We start from the raw sequence: 18,580 nt of genomic DNA, 5'->3' as shown, positions 1-18,580 counted from the left end.
AAAATGTTATTCGACACAACTGGCATTAATGAAACTATTTATTTATTTTATTTTATTTTATTTTTTATATATATACTAGCATTGGATGGTGGTGAAGGTTTATATACTATATTAACAAAAGGATGGACACCTGCTCATAAGTATGGTGTGGGTTTTTGGAAAATCACATTCCACATTTACACCCAATTTACTCTTATTATTTCCTTTACTTTTCTGGGAAGATGTTCTACTAGATTTTGCAGTGTGCTTGTAGACATTTGTGTTCATCATCCACAAGGGTGTTAGTAAAGTCAGGTACTGATGTACTGTAGGGTGAGGAGGTCTGGGGTGCAGTTAGTGTTCCAATTCACCATAAAGGTGTTGAGACCTGAGCTCTATATCAGGACACTAATGATCTTCCACTCCAAACCATATAAACCATAATGGAGCTCTCTGGGCAGTGGAGCATTGCCATGCTGGAACAGGGTTTGAGTTTTCAAGTTCAAGTCAATGGAACATTTTATTATACCACATTCAAAGACGTGCTATACAACTGTGTGCGTGCGTGTGTGTGTGTGTGTGCAATATATTATATATATACACATTATACACATATACAGTGAAGACTGCTGTGTACACACCAAAGTGTAACACTCCAAATTGACGCGCTTCGTGCGTGGCTGTGTGTTAATGCTGTATGGTAATGTGTTGAGAGATGTGCGGGAGTGCGCGCGAGGCGGGGAGGTGCGGCTGCAGCAGTGCGCACGCACACACACACACACACACACACACACACACACACACACACACAACACGCTCACTCACTCCATCAGTCCTCTTCAGGAAAGCCACCTACTCGGCACACCACTGCTAAACACCAAAGGGAAACAGCCGCATCTTGAAAATGCACGGTTAAACCAGCCGCACTTTTCTTTGTGTTGCGCGTCTAATCGTGCACTTACGGTATGGGTGGTGGGATACATGTAATGACGCTTCAGACAGGCGTCTGCGATAAGAAACTCAGTGAAAAAAATCAGTGCATTTATATCACCATATTCATACATTCATAAAACACTTTTTTAAGGTTTGCTCAATCTTTCAAATAATTTTTATTTAGAATCTCCCTGTTTATTATATTCTTATTTCTAATTTCAAGTCATTTTACTGTACAGTTTTTGAGAAAAGTAAATGCAAAATCACTCCAAACATCAGTGCTTTTTCAATCATATTCCATATTCATACACTTATTAAACATTTTCCTTTATAGTTTTGCTCAATCTTTCAAATAATTCCTATTTAGAGTATCGCTCTGTATTACACAATTAATTTTCAAGTCATTTTACTGTCGAGTTTTTAGGAAAAGTAAAGACAAAATCACTTCAAGCATCACTGCATTTTCAATCATGTTCCATATTCATACACTCATTAAACATTTTTTTTATAGGTTTGCTCAATCTTATAAATAATTCTTATTTAAAGTCTCCCTGTCTATTATTCTATTACATTTCAAGTCATTTTACTGTACAGTTTTTAAGAAAATTTAAGGCAAGATTATTCCAAACATCACTACATTTTCAATCTTGTTCCACATTCAAACACTCATAAAACATTTTCCTTTAAAGGTTTCTTTATAGGTTTGCTCAATCCTTCACATATTTCATATTTAGAGTGTCTCTGTCTCTGTCTGTCTCTGTCTTTAGAGTGAATGTGGAACATGATTGAGGTTTGGAGTGATTTTGCCTTCACTTTTCTCAAAAACTCTACAGTAAACTCACTTGAAATTTAAGACTATAATAGACAGGGAGACTCTAAATACTAATTATTTGAAAGATTGAGCAAACCTATAAAGAAAAATGTTTTATGAGTGTTTGATTATGAAAGATGATTAAAAATGCAATGAGGTTTGGAATGAATTTGCCTTTACTTTTTTCGAAAACTGTACAGTAAAATGACTAGAAATTTAATAGAGTAATAGACAGGGACACTCTAAATAAGAATTATTTATAAGATTGAGCAAACCTATATATATAAAAAAATAAGTGTTTGAATATGAAACATGGTTAAGAATCCACTTATGTTTTAAGTGATTTTGCCTTTATTTTTGTGAAAAACTCTACAGTAAAATCACTTGAAATTTAAGACTAAAATAGACATGGAGACTCTAAATAAGAATTATTTGAAAGATTGAGCAAATCTATAAATGATTTTTTTTATGAGTGTTTGAAAGTGGAACATGATTGAAAATGCACTAATGTTCGAAGTGAATTTGCCTTCACTTTTCTCAAAAACTCTACAGTGAAATGACTTGAAATTTTATAGAATAATATAAAGGGACACTGTAAAAAAGAATCATTTAAAAGATTGAGCAAACCTTTAAAGGAAAATGTTTTATGAGTGTTTGAATGTCGAACATGATTTAAATGCACTTATGTTTGGAGTGATTTTGCCTTCACTTTTCTTAGAAACTGTACAGTAAAATAACTTGAAATTTAATTGAATAATATACAGGGACACTGTGAATAAGAATAATCTAGAAGATTGAGCAAACCTATAAAGAGAAATGTTTTATGAGTGTTTGAATGTGGAACATGATAAAAATGCACTGTCGCTTGGAGTAAATTTGCCTTTAGTTTTCTTAGAAACTGTACAGTAAAATGACTTAAAATTTAAGACTATAATAGACAGGGACACTTTAAAATGGATTATTTGAAAGATTGAGCAAACCTCTAAGGAAAAATGTTTTGTGTGTTTAAATGTGGAACATGATTAAAAATGCACTAATGTTTGGAGTGATTTTGCCTTTGCTTTTCTCAAAAACTCCACAGTAAAATCAGTTGAAATTTAAACGTGTACTAGACAGGGACACTGAAAATAAGAATTATTTGAAAGATTGAGCAAACCTATGAAGAATTTTTTATAAGTGTTTGAATATGGAACATAATTGAAAATGCACTGATGCTTGGAGTGAATTTGCCTTTACTTTTCTCAAAATCTCCACAGTAAAATGACTTGAAATTTTAGAGAATAATAGAAAGGTACACTCTAAATAAGAATTATTTAAAAGATTGAGCAAACCTATTAAGGAAAATGTTTTATGAGTGTTTGAATGTGGAACATGCTAAAAATGCACTGTTGCTTGGAGTGAATTTGCCTTTACTTTTCCTAAAAAACTGTACAGTAAAATAACTTGAAATTCAAGACTATATTAGACAGGGACACTGAAAATGAGGATTATTTGAAAGATTGAGCAAACCTATAAAGAAAAATGTTTTATGAGTGTTTAAATGTGGAACATGATTGAAAATACAGTGATGCTTGGAGTGATTTTGCCTTTACTTTTCTTAAAAACTCAGTAACATGAGTTGAAATTTAATACAATCATTTTAAATGTGGAACATGAGGTTTTGAGTGATTTTGCCTTTACTTTTCTTCAAAACTCCACAGTAAAAAGACTTGAAAATAATAGAGTAATGGACAGGGACACTGTAAATGAGAATTATTTGAAAGATTGAACAAACCTATAAAGGAAAAGTTTAATGAGTGTTTGAATGTGGATAAAAAAATGCACTGATTTGTAAATTTTTTAATGTCTTTTTGGTTTTTTGTCTTTTTATATCGGAGACGCCTTTCTGAAGCGTCTTTCCATGTATTTTGACCGCGCCCACCACCCATACCGTAAGTGCACGATTAGACGCGCCACACAAAACAACGTGCGGCTGTCTTAACCGTGTATTTGCAGGATGCGGCTGTCTTAACCGCAGTGAATCCGGTGCTCTGATAATAAATACATATCCGTGTAGTCTCAGTGTGGAATAACTCGAAACACAGAGGGTCTCTAAGACTGAGCATTTTCATTTCTTTTCGTTTCTGCACACCAGAATGCTGAACATGATACTTTCTAGGAATTCTTTAACTTTTAGAGTCGTGCTGCTGTCATGGTGGATCCATCACTGCACTTGGCTAACGGTAAGTAAAGACAATGACCTGCTGGCTGTAGTCTAGTTCACTGTGAGATGAGTTTACTGTGAGCTCCATGGGAGAGTTTGGGTGGTAAGAGAACCGGAATCGTTGTCACTGTATCTTCTCTTGAACACTTCCTTAAAACCTCGAAGTGTTTGCTCATGAGAAGCTCAGGGTCAGTGCACTCGACTGAACAGAATAAAACAGAACTACACAGAACAGAGAACAGTAGAATAGGTAAAGATATTAAAATATGCCTTTGTATAGTGGAATTAGATTTGGTAGAATATCACAAATAATAAAAGAATAAAAAAATTGTACAGGGTTTGATAGAAAATGAAATAGAATGTATTGTATCCAAAGTATAACAGAACAAAACAGAATAGTAACAGAACAGGTTAAAATAGAATAAAACAAAACAGAGTACAGAAGAACAGAATGCAATCAAATTTTATTTATATATATATATTGTGTGTGTGTGTGTGTGTGTGTGTGTGTGTGTGTGTGTGTGTGTGTGTGTGTGTGTGTGTGTGTGTTTATACATATACAGAAAAGAGAAAATAGAATTATATAAATAATACAAACAAAACAGAATAGAATGGAATACAACGAAAAGAGAATATAATGAAACATAATAGAACAGAGTCTGAATAGAGCTCAGTAGAGTTATATAGTGCTTAATATAATATAAAACCAATAGGACCCATTATGAATGAAGAGGACAGAAACAAACTCGAATAAAAAAAAATCTATAATAAAATGCACTGGGATAAGAATAGATTCAAATGGATTTGAACAGAACAGAATAGAGTGACTGAATACCTAATATTTATATTATTTATTTCTAATGCTATTCTAGGAGTTAAAATTAGTAATGAATACAGAATTATACCATATCATAGAATAGAACAGATACAATAGAGCAAAACTGAACAGAATAGAGTTGAACAGAACTTAACAGATTATAATATACCAGAATATCTCTACTGACACTAAACAAGTATAGTGAAGTAAGAATTTTCTATTTGCAAAAATAGAATTGAATCAGATAAAACAGAATACAATAAAGCAGAACGAAAAAGAATAAATGATAAATAAAACATTACAGAAGTGAGTTGAATGTAACAGGGATATAATAGAAAGGCATGGAGTTAAACAGAATGAAACAGGATATCCGTCAGGTTATTACAGCTGAAACTATGTTTTCTTGAACTGAACCGGACAGGAAAAAAAAAAAACACAGAATAGAACCAGTCATTGTAATATTGCACTACAATAAATAGGGTTGCACATAATATGAAAGGATAATAACAGAAATAATAGGATGCTTTATAGAATAAGGAGGAACAGGAATATTGATTGATGTGTAAGCAATGTAACCAGTAGTACAGTTCAGTTTGTGCTGCTCACAGTGTCATGCAGAAATCCACCGCCGCTGTGTGAAGTGTCAGAGTATGTGAATGCGCAAATGTGTGAGAGAAGTAACGCAAGGGTATCAGTGTCTGCAAAGAGAATAATTCATGTTGTTTCATGGAGAGTAAAGCCACTGCGTAAATGAACATGCTGGCAAGTATATAGCGCTGAGGAGAACTGCTTTAGTGGTAGTGCTTATAGAAACCCACTGAATTGGAATTATGTGCACTGACATGTCATTAATATACACAAAAATACAATTCAAGTATAATGAAGTGGGGATAAAATACAGTTTGCATTATTAATCACAATTTTATTTTTAAAAAATCGTGCTTTGGGTTGACATTTGTGCGAGCTAGATTATACTAGCAAATCTTGTGGAAATATGGAAAGAAAAATCCAAAGGTTTTATTTTCAACCAACATGCATTAGTTAACTTGTTCATTTGTTCAATATTTCATTAAAACATGCCTGTGGTATAAAGTTACAGGTTTTGCTGGATGTTATGCTGTTTATATAGCTTAAAAACTAAATTAATGAACTTAGAAATGATTAGATGTGCTAATTACAGTAGGTGTGCAGGCTCCATTGTGTTGTTAGCAGCACTGGGGTTTGTTGTATAGTTAATAATTTAGTAATGCAGCTATAATTTAAATTTAATAGCTATGAAAATGGCATTAAAGTTTATATTAATACCATCAACTATCTTAAAGAATATTCTGAATTATATAAATGGAAAAATGGCAGTCAAAGTACTTTAACTTACGTCTACGGCTAAGTAGCAACCAGGTGCTTTTAATTAAATAGACTGGATTAATGGATCAACAGCGTGTGTGTCAAACTCTGTAAAAGTCCAAGTTTTTACATTTTGCTGGTCTGGAGAATTCAAGTGTGTGTTAACACAATGCCATGGACGATAAACATAAGTAATGATCTTATAAGAAGCAACTGTTGCTGCCAATAAATCTGGGGAGGGGCCATTTTTAAGTCAATTTAAAGGCCATCAATCTACAGCGTGGACGAATATTTACATGTGGAAAACCTTTTTAGAGGTTTATTATATATTAAATAATTTATGAATCCAGCTATAAATGCTAAATAACATTTGTTATGAAAATCCCATTTAAGTTTCTAACAATGGCATCCAAATTTCTGAAATAACAATTTAATTTATAGAAGCATAAGACTTTTGGTAACAATGTCCTTTGGACAGACAAGATTCTGCTTCACTCAGCGTTTGGTAAAAACAAGACAAAGCATATCATCGCACTGTCAAACATGGTGGTGGAGGGGTGATTATTAGGGCTTGCTTTGCAGCCACAAGACCTAAGCAATTTGCAGTCTTCAAGATGGCCATGAGATCCTCTGTATACAGAAGTATTTTAGAGTCGAATGTGAGACCATCTGTCCAAGCAAAAACTTTGCTGAAACTGGGTCATGCAACAGGACAGTGATCCTAAGCACACCAGCAAGTCTACAACAAAATAGCTGAAAGATTAAATAATCAAGCTGTCACAATGGCCCCAGTCAATGACCAGACCTCAACTCGAATGAAATACTGTGGTGGATCTTTATTGGTCCTGAGCCCCAATTAAAATTTCTTTGCATTTACAGTCTTGTTAATCATAGCCTTTTTATAGCATCCTTTCTTTTAAACTCTATTTCACATGTAAATGTATTTATTAATATAATCACGTTATATAAACGTCATGTATTGTTATATCAGACAGTTATATTAATTTCTGCTCAAGCTCATATACATTTTATCTTTACATTTCATCTTTACCACTGCTGGATTCTTCAGATTTTATATTATATCATTCCCACCTCTCACCCTTAGGTCCTTCAGTACTCCTTCTCACGTCATTTTTACCTTTGCATGACTTTTCCTTGTTGCCATATTTTAAGTCTAAGCTAAAACTGCAGCATCTCTTGCTGTTAGGAAGAAAATAATAATAAATAACAAAATAATTCTTTATTATTTGTTAATGATCTTGTTCAACCAGACAAATGACTTGCCTCAATTTGGACTCCTCAAAACCTAAAGCAGCCAAGAGGGCTCAGTGGAAATAAATGCCCAGCAATTATGCCGGTGTCGTTATCGTCATCTGGATCAACTGGCCTGTACACTGGCAACAAACTGCAGAATGCCACTTCAGTGTGCCCGAACAGCATGACCTTTGTTAAGCTGTCCGTTCTTTCATTTTGTCTCCTGTTGAGGTGTATTCCACGAAAATTCATGCTGCTCTAATGATGAAAGCCTGCTGTCATGAGAATTAAATATCAGCAAGTCTGCATTTTTAGCCTAGCTTCGTCAAACCCATTAATGACAGATCTTACAAAGCTTACACTTTGCATTAATGTGATTCTTAGGGAATCTCACACCAAGGACGGCTGTTGTTCTTTCGCAGAGACGGCGCTCTATGTTCTGCACTCATGCAAGTAATGGTTGAGTGTTTTTTATATGCAGATCTTGGAATTATGGTAACAGTCTTATAAAACACTCAGTATAGCATAAGTAGGGAAATGTATAGAAGGGAATTGTTATTTGACATGGGACTTAAATTTAAATGCTTGCATGAACTAGAACTGGAATTTCAGTGCATTGTAGAGTTTAGGATTTAACATTACATCAATGTGATTTAACTGAATACCACCAACATTCTGTGGTTAAAATTAACTGAATTTGACACATTGTACAATGATTTACACAGCCCTGCTCTTCCTTATTCTGGAGACAGGTCACTTAATGAATCATCCATGTACCAAGTTCTTACTATAGGGGCATTAGGGCTGTCATACTTTATAAATGTAATTGATCGAAAATCCTAAAACAGTAAAAATATATATGAGCTGTCTCGCAGCCTATTGTATACATGCATGTTTGGAGTGCACACAACAAATTAAACTGCAAATTTAATCTATGTAAGTCTTATGTCTTATAGGTTAGAGAAAATGAAGTAATATTTGAACATTTACATGCAAAATGTACATGAGCATGCTGGATATCTGCCCCAGGTAATGGTTATCCTTATATTATATATATACAGTGAGGAAAATAAGTATTTGAACACCCTGCTATTTTGCAAGTTCTCCCACTTAGAAATCATGGAGGGGTCTGAAATTGTCATCGTAGGTGCATGTCCACTATGAGAGACATAATCTAAAAAAAAAAAATCCAGAAATCACAATGTATGATTTTTAAACTATTTATTTGTATGATACAGCTGCAAATAAGTATTTAAACACCTGTCTATCAGCTAGAATTCTGACCCTCAAAGACCTGTTAGTCCGCCTTTAAAATGTCTACCTCCACTACATTTATTATCCTAAATTAGATGCACCTGTTTGAGGTCGTTAGCTGCATAAAGACACCTGTCCACCCCATACAATCAGTAAGAATCCAACTACTAACATGGCCAAGACCAAAGAGCTGTCCAAAGACACTAGAGACAAAATTGTACACCTTCACAAGGCTGGAAAGGGCTACGGGAAAATTGCCAAGCAGCTTGGTGAAAAAAGGTCCACTGTTGGAGCAATCATTAGAAAATGGAAGAAGCTAAACATGACTGTCAATCTCCCTCGGACTGGGGCTCCATGCAAGATCTCACCTCGTGGGGTCTCAATGATCCTAAGGAAGGTGAGAAATCAGCCCAGAACTACACGGGAGGAGCTGGTCAATGACCTGAAAAGAGCTGGGACCACCGTTTCCAAGGTTACTGTTGGTAATACACTAAGACGTCATGGTTTGAAATCATGCATGGCACGGAAGGTTCCCCTGCTTAAACCAGCACATGTCCAGGCAAGTCTTAAGTCTGCCAATGACCATTTGTACGATCCAGAGGAGTCATGGGAGAAAGTCATGTGGTCAGATGAGACCAAAATAGAACTTTTGGGTCATAATTCCACTAAACGTGTTTGGAGGAAGAAGAATGATGAGTACCATCCCAAGAACACCATCCCTACTGTGAAGCATGGGGGTGGTAGCATCATGCTTTGGGGGTGTTTTTCTGCACATGGGACAGGGCGACTGCACTGTATTAAGGAGAGGATGACCGGGGCCATGTATTGCGAGATTTTGGGGAACAACCTCCTTCCCTCAGTTAGAGCATTGAAAATGGGTCGAGGCTGGGTCTTCCAACATGACAATGACCCGAAGCACACAGCCAGGAAACCCAAGGAGTGGCTCTGTAAGAAGCATATCAAGGTTCTGGCATGGCCTAGCCAGTCTCCAGACCTAAACCCAATAGAGAATCTTTGGAGGGAGCTCAAACTCCGTGTTTCTCAGCGACAGGCCAGAAACCTGACTGATCTAGAGAAGATCTGTGTGGAGGAGTGGGCCAAAATCCCTCCTGCAGTGTGTGCAAACCTGGTGAAAAACTACAGGAAACGTTTGACCTCTGTAATTGCAAACTAAGGCTACTGTACCAAATATTAACATTGACTTTCTCAGGTGTTCAAATACTTATTTGAAGTGGGAGAACTTGCAAAATAGCAGGGTGTTCAAATACTTATTTTCCTCACTGTATATATATATATAAATAATATATATATATATATATATATATATATATATATATATATATATATATATATATATATATATATATATATATATATATATATATATATATATATATATAAGATCAAATCAATGCTGTAATTAAATGTGATTGTTGCTTGGTGAGTTCTCTAATGACTTACTGTCTTTCCTGAATGGTGCTTCATTTCCTTTCATAATGTTTTTTTCTCAGCCTCAGCCTTGGGGCAGTTATATCTTATCTTGCCAGCAGCAGGATCCTTATCTGACTATTAGTTTTCTCCTTTGTCTCACTCCTTCCTATGTTTAATGTCAATGGCTAAAAGACTGGCCAGTCGATTTTTTTATGCAAGAGGAAATCAGGCCAGGAGCCACATGTTAGTTTGCATTTTTGATAGGATTGTGTAGACTCATTATGGGGTCCAGTGCTAAGCCAGAAACATTTAATTAAACATATTCTCACCATCCACTTTAATAAAAAACACTTGTACAACCTCGAATTCATGCAGCTATTCAATCAGCAAATCAAGCAGCAGCACAATTATTAATATCATGCAGAAAGAGGTCAAGAGCTCCAGTTAAAGTTAACATTAATCATCATAATAAAAGAAAGAACGTGATCTCTGTGACTTTAATTGTGGCATTTAAGTTAGTGTATTTCAAATACTGCTGATCTCCTTGGAGCAAAAGGAAAAGGTGCTGTTTTCTTGTTAGTTAAAAATGTTTACACAAAAAATAGTGTAAAACATATTACATGCTGTGTGTGAGGGGTCTGGTAAGCAGAACCTTAGGTGAATGAAGTAAAACAGAAGACCATATTATGTTCTATTCATGTCAGTAACTCCTGGGTGACATGCTTTTCTGTTTACAGTGGCTGTAATAAGTAACTGTTTGAGTTACTAAATAATTTGTGGCAGCTCAAACCAGTCTGGACTTTCCTCTGATTTTGCATCAATCATTCTTTTCACCCACAGAACTCACTCAATTTGTGCTCACTCCATTCTATATATAAACTCTAGAGCAGTGATCCCCAACCTTTTTTGAGCCACGGACCGGTTCACTGTAAGAAAATATTTTCACGGACCGGTCTTTAAGGTGTGGCGGATAAATACAACAAAATAAAATGATACGACCGGCATAAAAACTGGTATTTTCTAAATATAATAAAAAACTTGAATCCACTGTGTTGTTTTATTTTGCTAGCTTGGGGGTTTCAATTTAGCGGTAATGTATTATGTGTTAGCGGCCGGAGCAGCCCCTTAAAGAAGGTAGAGGTAAGACATGTGACCAAGGCATCTTGACATGCATCAAGAGTGAGTCATAGACAGATGTGAGAGAATCCGGTAATTTTCCAAAATAAAACATCGTTCAGAATCAGATAATAAATAAAACGGAAATAATGTAAGTTATGTATCCTTTCTGTGCGGCCCGGTACCAATTGACCCAGTTGGGGACCACTGCTCTAGAGACACTAATGCTCAGTCCAGCCCATCTAACAACAACATCCAAGCCAAGGTGAAGGTCGCAGAGACCACATTTTTGTCTGATTATAACAAAAAGGGAAAGTAACAAATTACATTTTCTTTTTACTGTAATTGAGCAGTTGTATTTGTGTACTTCAACTTTTTAAATTAGTCTTTAAAATCTGTACTTTTACTATTTTACTCCAACACTTTAACTAACAACTGCAACACAGATGCCAGTGGTACAGACAAAGCTGAGATTAAAATGTCATCAAAATAAATGTTGTTTTATGTGTGCGCTCACTGTCTGAATTCTGAATTTGCATTTGCAATTTCTCTCATTATCATTTTTTTTGCTGCGAAAGTGCATAACACACATTAGACTTAAGTCATGGACTGTAATGTTTTTGTTGTTGTTTTTATTGCACTTTAATTTGTAAAGGTGTTCCTTCAATTAAAAACAACTATTTTGAGATTTTTATTTGTCTTTTTTAAACCTAACTAGAATCCCCCACCCCACCCCACCCCACTGTTAAAAATAGTAACTGTCAATCTTTTCTTTGAGTACATTTCAAATGAGTTACTTTTACTTGAGTAGATTTTTAGACCAGAAAATTTACTTGTATGTAGGTCAAATTTTATTGAATTGAACTTTTACTTGAATAGAAGATTTTATTACTCTTTCTACCTCTGGATGATAATGACATGGACGTTAATTTAAGCTCTTGACTTGCCACATGATTGACTGATTAGATAACTCAGTGACTGTATATACAGGTGTTTCTAATAAACTGAATGGTATTTATGTATAATACACTGGTGTTCATTTGGAATTTATTGGGTTCTGTAATTTCCACTAAAACCACCTTGGTGGGAGTTTTCCTTATAAAGTTCCTGTCCCTGTTCTGACCGTAGTACAGGCTACACAGCAAATAACAGGTTTATGATAATAAGGTAATTCTAATACATTATCATCTCAGTATTAAAGGTTCACACAGGATCTTGTAAGAGAGGTATTAAGGTGAGATATTAACTTAAGATATAAGTTCAGGAAAAAAAAACACACTGTTTGAAAAGATTTATTTGATATTTGGAAAGGACTCCCCAAATCAGTTGCTATGCGAACATCAGTTCTAAGCACATAGACTTTCTCGGTAAAATTGTTATAATGCTAAAACAGAAGGAAAGCAGGAAGATTAATGATACAGCTTGCTACTGCTGGACATCTGAAAAATTCCCAAAAGATTGTATGTTAAAAAAATTTGCATAATGCATGCTGATCAAGCACTGAATTAACCGCCACAATGCAAAATCATCACGTTTGCAAAAGAATGAAACATAATTCTTTATTATATAATGAACATATTAAATGCTAGCTTATACAAGAACACTCGTTCAGTAACTGACAAAGTGGCTGTTAAATCAAAGAATGACTGATCACCTTCATGTACACCTTTCACAGGAATCGTTTTGCCCTTTGAGGTCAATGCCACCTACGGCTTCACCATCTGCTCAAGGGCAAGATATGACAAGGAGGCTGCTATTTTACTCTCTCTCTCTCTCTTTCAAATGCTCATCCAGATTCCCCATACATAACCATTCTGCCTTTGGGCGATTTCCACTAGCTGTAGACTGTAGCTGCACATTGTTTGTAATGACTGTCTGCTTTCTTTGTAATGTACATGTTTACCGCTTTGTCTTAACACAACTGTCAGAAATGTTGTGAACAGGGTCATGACCATGAGATAAGAACTTTGCCTCACTGCGTCTCTGCTTTAACACTTGGCACAACACAATAATTGACAAACAACCTGCTTCTTTTTAACCCCAGGCACAGTTTTTTTTCTTTCATTACCATTCACTCAACTCTGACTCATTATAGCTTCTTAATACAGCGAGGAGTTGAAATAGAGGCTATACACAATATAAATGCAGCATTGCTCTTCATTCCTCTATAATGAATAGAGAGAAAGACAACCCATGCTAATCCTATTAATTCTAATTGGTTCTCTCTGTGTGTTTCTTGAGCTCTTTCTCCCTTTCTGTATTTATCTTAATGCTATACATGCAATATTATGAATATTAAGAGTAAAGCGGATTGTGGTAGGTTCATGAATTCCGTGTAGTGTTGTATGCGCTTATTTGTTCTTAATTATATGTTCTTAATGTGCTTATTATATTTTAATTAGTAGGTATCTCAACATTTGTCCAGGTCCAGTTCCATAGAAAATGATTGCTTTTTAATTAGATAAACTACACCGCAGGATTTGTCACAGAAACTAAGCTGGTTAATGTTTAAGAACAAAAATAAACTAGGGATTATAGCATACTCTATGTACATAATTTGCTGTATATTATGTCCCATTTCTTTTAAGAGATAAAATAAAGTGTTTATACAGCTTTATAGTAATACTAAATCACTTTTGACAGGGGGAAGCAATCCATCCATTGTGTACCATTGTGACTCAGCATATGAAGGCTAAGGAGCAATGCAGAAACACACGTGAACAAGAGTACCACAACAACACTACAGTGACTGGTAAGTTATTTTCAATATCTGTTTGAGGTCTCAAAGTATGGCTGCATTGAAAAACAAATACTATGTCAGTTATAAAGCTCAGATGAGTGGAATCTTTCACTCAGTCACTGTGAGGATGGTTTCATGAATGCCCAGTTTTGACACCACTCACTACTTTCTTTGTCAGCCAGAAGTTTCCAGAGAAAGCTAAATGCTGTTGAGTACCGTCAGAGGTCCCTGAATGGGGATTTTATGAATCAATCAAGATTTAGGATATAGCAGTTATCTGACTTGGTTCAGTGTTTACTACGACTCCATAGATTCCCTGGAATGAACCTAGCATTATTATGGCCAAGCAAATTTCTACTCTGCAAACATTTTACATTGGCATGGCAACAGCACAGTCCTTGAAGTCCACCCAATATCCGGTGCTAAAAAATATGACCTTTGTTTGTCCCGCAAGCTTTGTGACTTAATGTCATACATTTATGACCCAGATAAAGAAGGTGTAGCACATGTGTGTTTACATACAGGAGTGTTTGAAGGCTCTGGCATGGAGAAGCTGATGCTGGATCTGTGATGATCACAAATGTTGAGCTCATAAAACTAGGAGCTACTAACCATATAAACTGTATAAGACTGTAGAAAGAACATCACTTATAATCTTATACTCTAGTACTCATGTTAGTTCTCACTCTCCAGTGTTCTGTATTGTTGAAAGATTTATGATCAAACTCTTGATGTCACCCAAATGAGGATGGGTTCCCCTTTTGAGTCTGGTTCCTCTCAAGGTTTCTTCCTCATTACATCTAATGGAGTTTTTCCTTGCCACAGTCTGCTCATTAGGCTGCTCATCAGGGATAAATACACATCATTCACCTTGAATGTTGATTTCTGTAAAGCTGCTTTGAGACAATGTCTGTTGTGAAAAGCGCTATAGAAATAAACTAGACTTGACTTGACTTTCTGTAAGGGTTGTTTAAAGCTGCTAAGGATAATCATTCGTTGTCTACATAGCACACTCATTTAGATCACATGTCAAAACAGCTGTTCTTACTCAGTATAGCATCTTGTTTGTGACAACCGGGGTGGCTTGTGTGAAATGGCTCGAGGAGCTATCTTCCAATAAAATCAAGAACTAAAAAAATTCCAATAAAATATAATATTTCTGCCATTCACAAAATCTTATTTGCAGCTTTGAGAATCATCAGCAGTCATAAGTTGACATTAAGAGAGACTGTGGGCTAAGAGTAATGAGCCCTGTGCTGCAGCAACTCCGGCAGTCATATCTTGTGATTACAGAGAGTGGCAACCCCTATATTTAGCTTTATTTTCGGCTAGTATATCTTTTTAGTGGTGTTTTAGTGGTGTTATGTCATAAGTAGTACCTGGGCTGGATTGCATTAATTTATGGATGAAACAAATAAATAAAAAAAGAACCTATTGTAAAAAGCTCTCTGATGTTAGCATTCTCTTAGGCTACACATTGCAAGTTTTTGTTGCCAAGGTATGTGTAAGATCAGACATGCAATGGTGTCAGATTGCATTAGTATGCCGTGAGCTTAGGCTGTGCGCATTCCAGTGATTGCTTCCTACTACAGTTTTTGTTTTTTAAATGTGCCAATCAAATATTTACCAGAGAGTCTATACAATTCATCAGTCTTGATGTAAATAAAAACGTATGAATGAATGAATTAATCAGATATCTCGCTGTAATATAACACTGTTTGGTTAACTCACACTCTTTCAGCAAAGTCTGTCTATAAATCTGACCTGACACAGAGCTTATAAACAGATGAAAGATGATATGTCAAGTTAATGTCTGTTAGGTATACCGTACATGTATTGTTTTAATAAATTGAAATATGAATGCTCATTGGATCAACTAGTTGGTTCGATGTCATTTTAAGTCCTGTCTGGGTGCAACAGTTCACCAGGAGTTAATGGTGTATGAGTAGCTGAGTTTCACACATACCAAAACATCATCTTGAGCTTTTTTGGAAAAGTGCATTCTTTTTTTGTCCTGCATATAAGGTGGTACAAACATTTTTTATAACTTTACTTATCTTCATTTACACACTGTAATCTTCAAAATAGTTCCCTTGCACAGCAGTACAGTGCTCCCAGCATTCCTGCATTCTGGAAGTCTTCTTCTTGAAGAGTCTAAAGCACCTTGGATCGTCACAGTGGTGTCAAAACGATGAGCAAGAGCTGGATCTTCAAGAGGGCGAAATCTGCAGGAGACAAATCTGGCCAGTAGGGTGTGTGTAAGTGAGATATGTGGATTGTTCTCTGAAGATCATCATGCACAAGTCTCTTGTCATCTTCCATTGAGGTTCTTCCATTCCTGAAGCGCATGTTAAACTCAAAACACCTCGAACGACTCATTGCAGCATCCCCCATGTCAAACATATGTCATGTCAAAAGTCTCTGTGGCAGATTTGCCACGTTTCACGCAGAATTTCACGTTAGATACTCTTTCTGTCTGTACTTTTGAGAGTCACTAATGCTGGATTCAAATTCCTTGTGTATGTCAACACACTTGGCCAATAAACCTGATTTTGAAAAAAAAATGATTAAAATATCTTAAATACAAAAATATCTTCATCTTGGCTTACAACTTAGCTGTACTTTGGCACAAAATGTCAGACCACTTAAAAGATGATGTAATCATCTGATGTAGTCTTTTGATGCTCATACATATAACGAGAGACAGAAAATGTAACAAAAAGCCAGACCACCACTCAAAGCTCCTACAAGCCAGCCTTAATACAGTAAAATTGATTGGCTATGCTTGTTATTCGTCTTCGATTATGTAAAGCCTCTGCTGAACAGGTCTCTGTGAACGACTCAATTAGTTACTTTAGAAACAAGACCCTTTTTAAATGAATACATTAATGTAAATCCCGTAATATGTAACATGTAAAGTATATAAGGAATATACACATACATATACCACAATTCTTCTGTATTTCTTTGTATTGTTGCACAGTTGTTTTGGTGCCTTTGTTAGCAGTATAATCAATGCCACAGCAGGCCATGTTCCTGCATGATGTCTCCAGGGTTATAGGTTCGATCCTGAACTGTCTAGATGGTTCTTCCTGTGTGTGGTGCGCATGGTGCACGGTGCTGGACAGGCATTCCATCCAGTGTGCATTAACTATGTGTGCCAGGATAAATAAGTGATTTTTTTATTTATGTGATGAGGCCAGTCATTTTGGCAACAATCAATAAGACTAAAAGTAGCAAAGGTTTTAAGGTATATTATAAACACGTGTGTTACCTGCACCTGGTAAATTGGTCTGGGTCTTTGCCTGTTTGCCTATAGACAAGAAAGTAAAAAGTAATTATTAAATGTAATCAAGTGTAAAGATCTTGGAGATTAAAGGCGGTATTTCAAACAGAAGATGTTTAATCATGGCTACTGATGAGGGAGGTGATTACCACCTGAGAAGATCAATATGACCCAATTCTTTCACTGTAGTAACTAAATGACCAAACCAGTGACTCATAAAAGTGTTTGTCTGATTGATTACAGTATATCACAGGTCTTAACTCTTTGCTAAGTTGAACTAATTTGCACATGTTGACCTTTTCAGCGTTAATGCCTGAAATGTAAATTTGTAACAGAAAGTGGGGTGTATATATATATATATATATATATATATATATATATATATATATATATATATATATATATATATATATATATATATATAGTGAGAAAAATAAGTATTTGAACACCCTGCTATTTTGCAAGTTCTCCCACTTAAAAATCATGGAGGGGTCTGAAATTGTCATCGTAGGTGCATGTCCACTGTGAGAGACATAATCAAAAAAAAATAATCCAGAAATCACAATATATAATTTTTAAACTATTTATTTGTATGATACAGCTGCAAATAAGTATTCGAACACCTGATAGACAGGAATAGATAGCTAGAATTCTGACCCTCAAAGACCTGTTAATGTGCGTTTAAAATTCCCACCTCCACTACATTTATTATCCTGAATTAGATGCACCTGTTTGAGGTCGTTAGCTGCATAAAGACACCTGTCCACCCCATACAATCAGTAAGAATCCAACTACTAACATGGCCAAGACCAAAGAGCTGTCCAAAGACACTAGAGACAAAATTGTACACCTTCACAAGGCTGGAAAGGGCTACGGGGAAATTGCCAAGCAGCTTGGTGAAAAAGGGTCCACTGTTGGATCAATCATTAGAAAATGGAAGAAGCTAAACATGACTGTCAATCTCCCTCCGACTGGGGCTCCATGCAAGATCTCACCGCGTGGGGTCTCAATATACCCAAGGATGGTGAGAAATCAGCTCAGAACTACACGGGAGGAGCTGGTCAATGACCTGAAAAGAGCTGGGACCACCGTTTCCAAGGTTACTGTTGGTAATAAGACGTCATGGTTTGAAATCATGCATGGCACGGAAGGTTCCCCTGCTTAAACCAGCACATGTCCAGGCACTTCTTAAGTTTGCCAATGACCATTTGGATGATCCAGAGGAGTCATGGGAGAAAGTCATGTGGTCAGATGAGACCAAAATAGAACTTTTGGGTCATAATTTCACTAAACGTGTTTGGAGGAAGAAGAATGATGAGTACCATCCCAAGAACACCATCCCTACTGTGAAGCATGGGGGTGGTAGCATCATGCTTTGGGGCTGTTTTTCTGCACATGGGACAGGGCGACTG

At 35.9% G+C, this 18,580-nt stretch overlaps 1 protein-coding gene across 1 annotated transcript in view; it reads left to right on the top strand.

Annotated features, from left to right (window-relative positions):
- The first annotated feature begins 3,704 nt into the window (after positions 1-3,704).
- The window catches only part of ghrhrb (growth hormone releasing hormone receptor b), a 49,401-nt gene continuing 34,525 nt past the window's right edge, over positions 3,705-18,580 (top strand). Inside the window, exons 1-2 of the mRNA XM_083567456.1 lie at positions 3,705-3,945; positions 13,786-13,894. Of these exons, the coding sequence (XP_083423582.1) occupies positions 3,859-3,945; positions 13,786-13,894 (196 nt within the window). The 5' untranslated portion in view covers positions 3,705-3,858. The remainder of the gene's footprint in view (positions 3,946-13,785; positions 13,895-18,580) is intronic.

This window comes from Silurus aristotelis (assembly GCF_946808225.1).
Source record: "Silurus aristotelis genome assembly, chromosome: 2".
Taxonomy (NCBI): Eukaryota; Metazoa; Chordata; class Actinopteri; order Siluriformes; family Siluridae; genus Silurus; species Silurus aristotelis.
The sequence above is the reverse complement of the archived record's forward strand: the minus strand, read 5'-3'. Positions and strand labels throughout refer to the sequence as shown.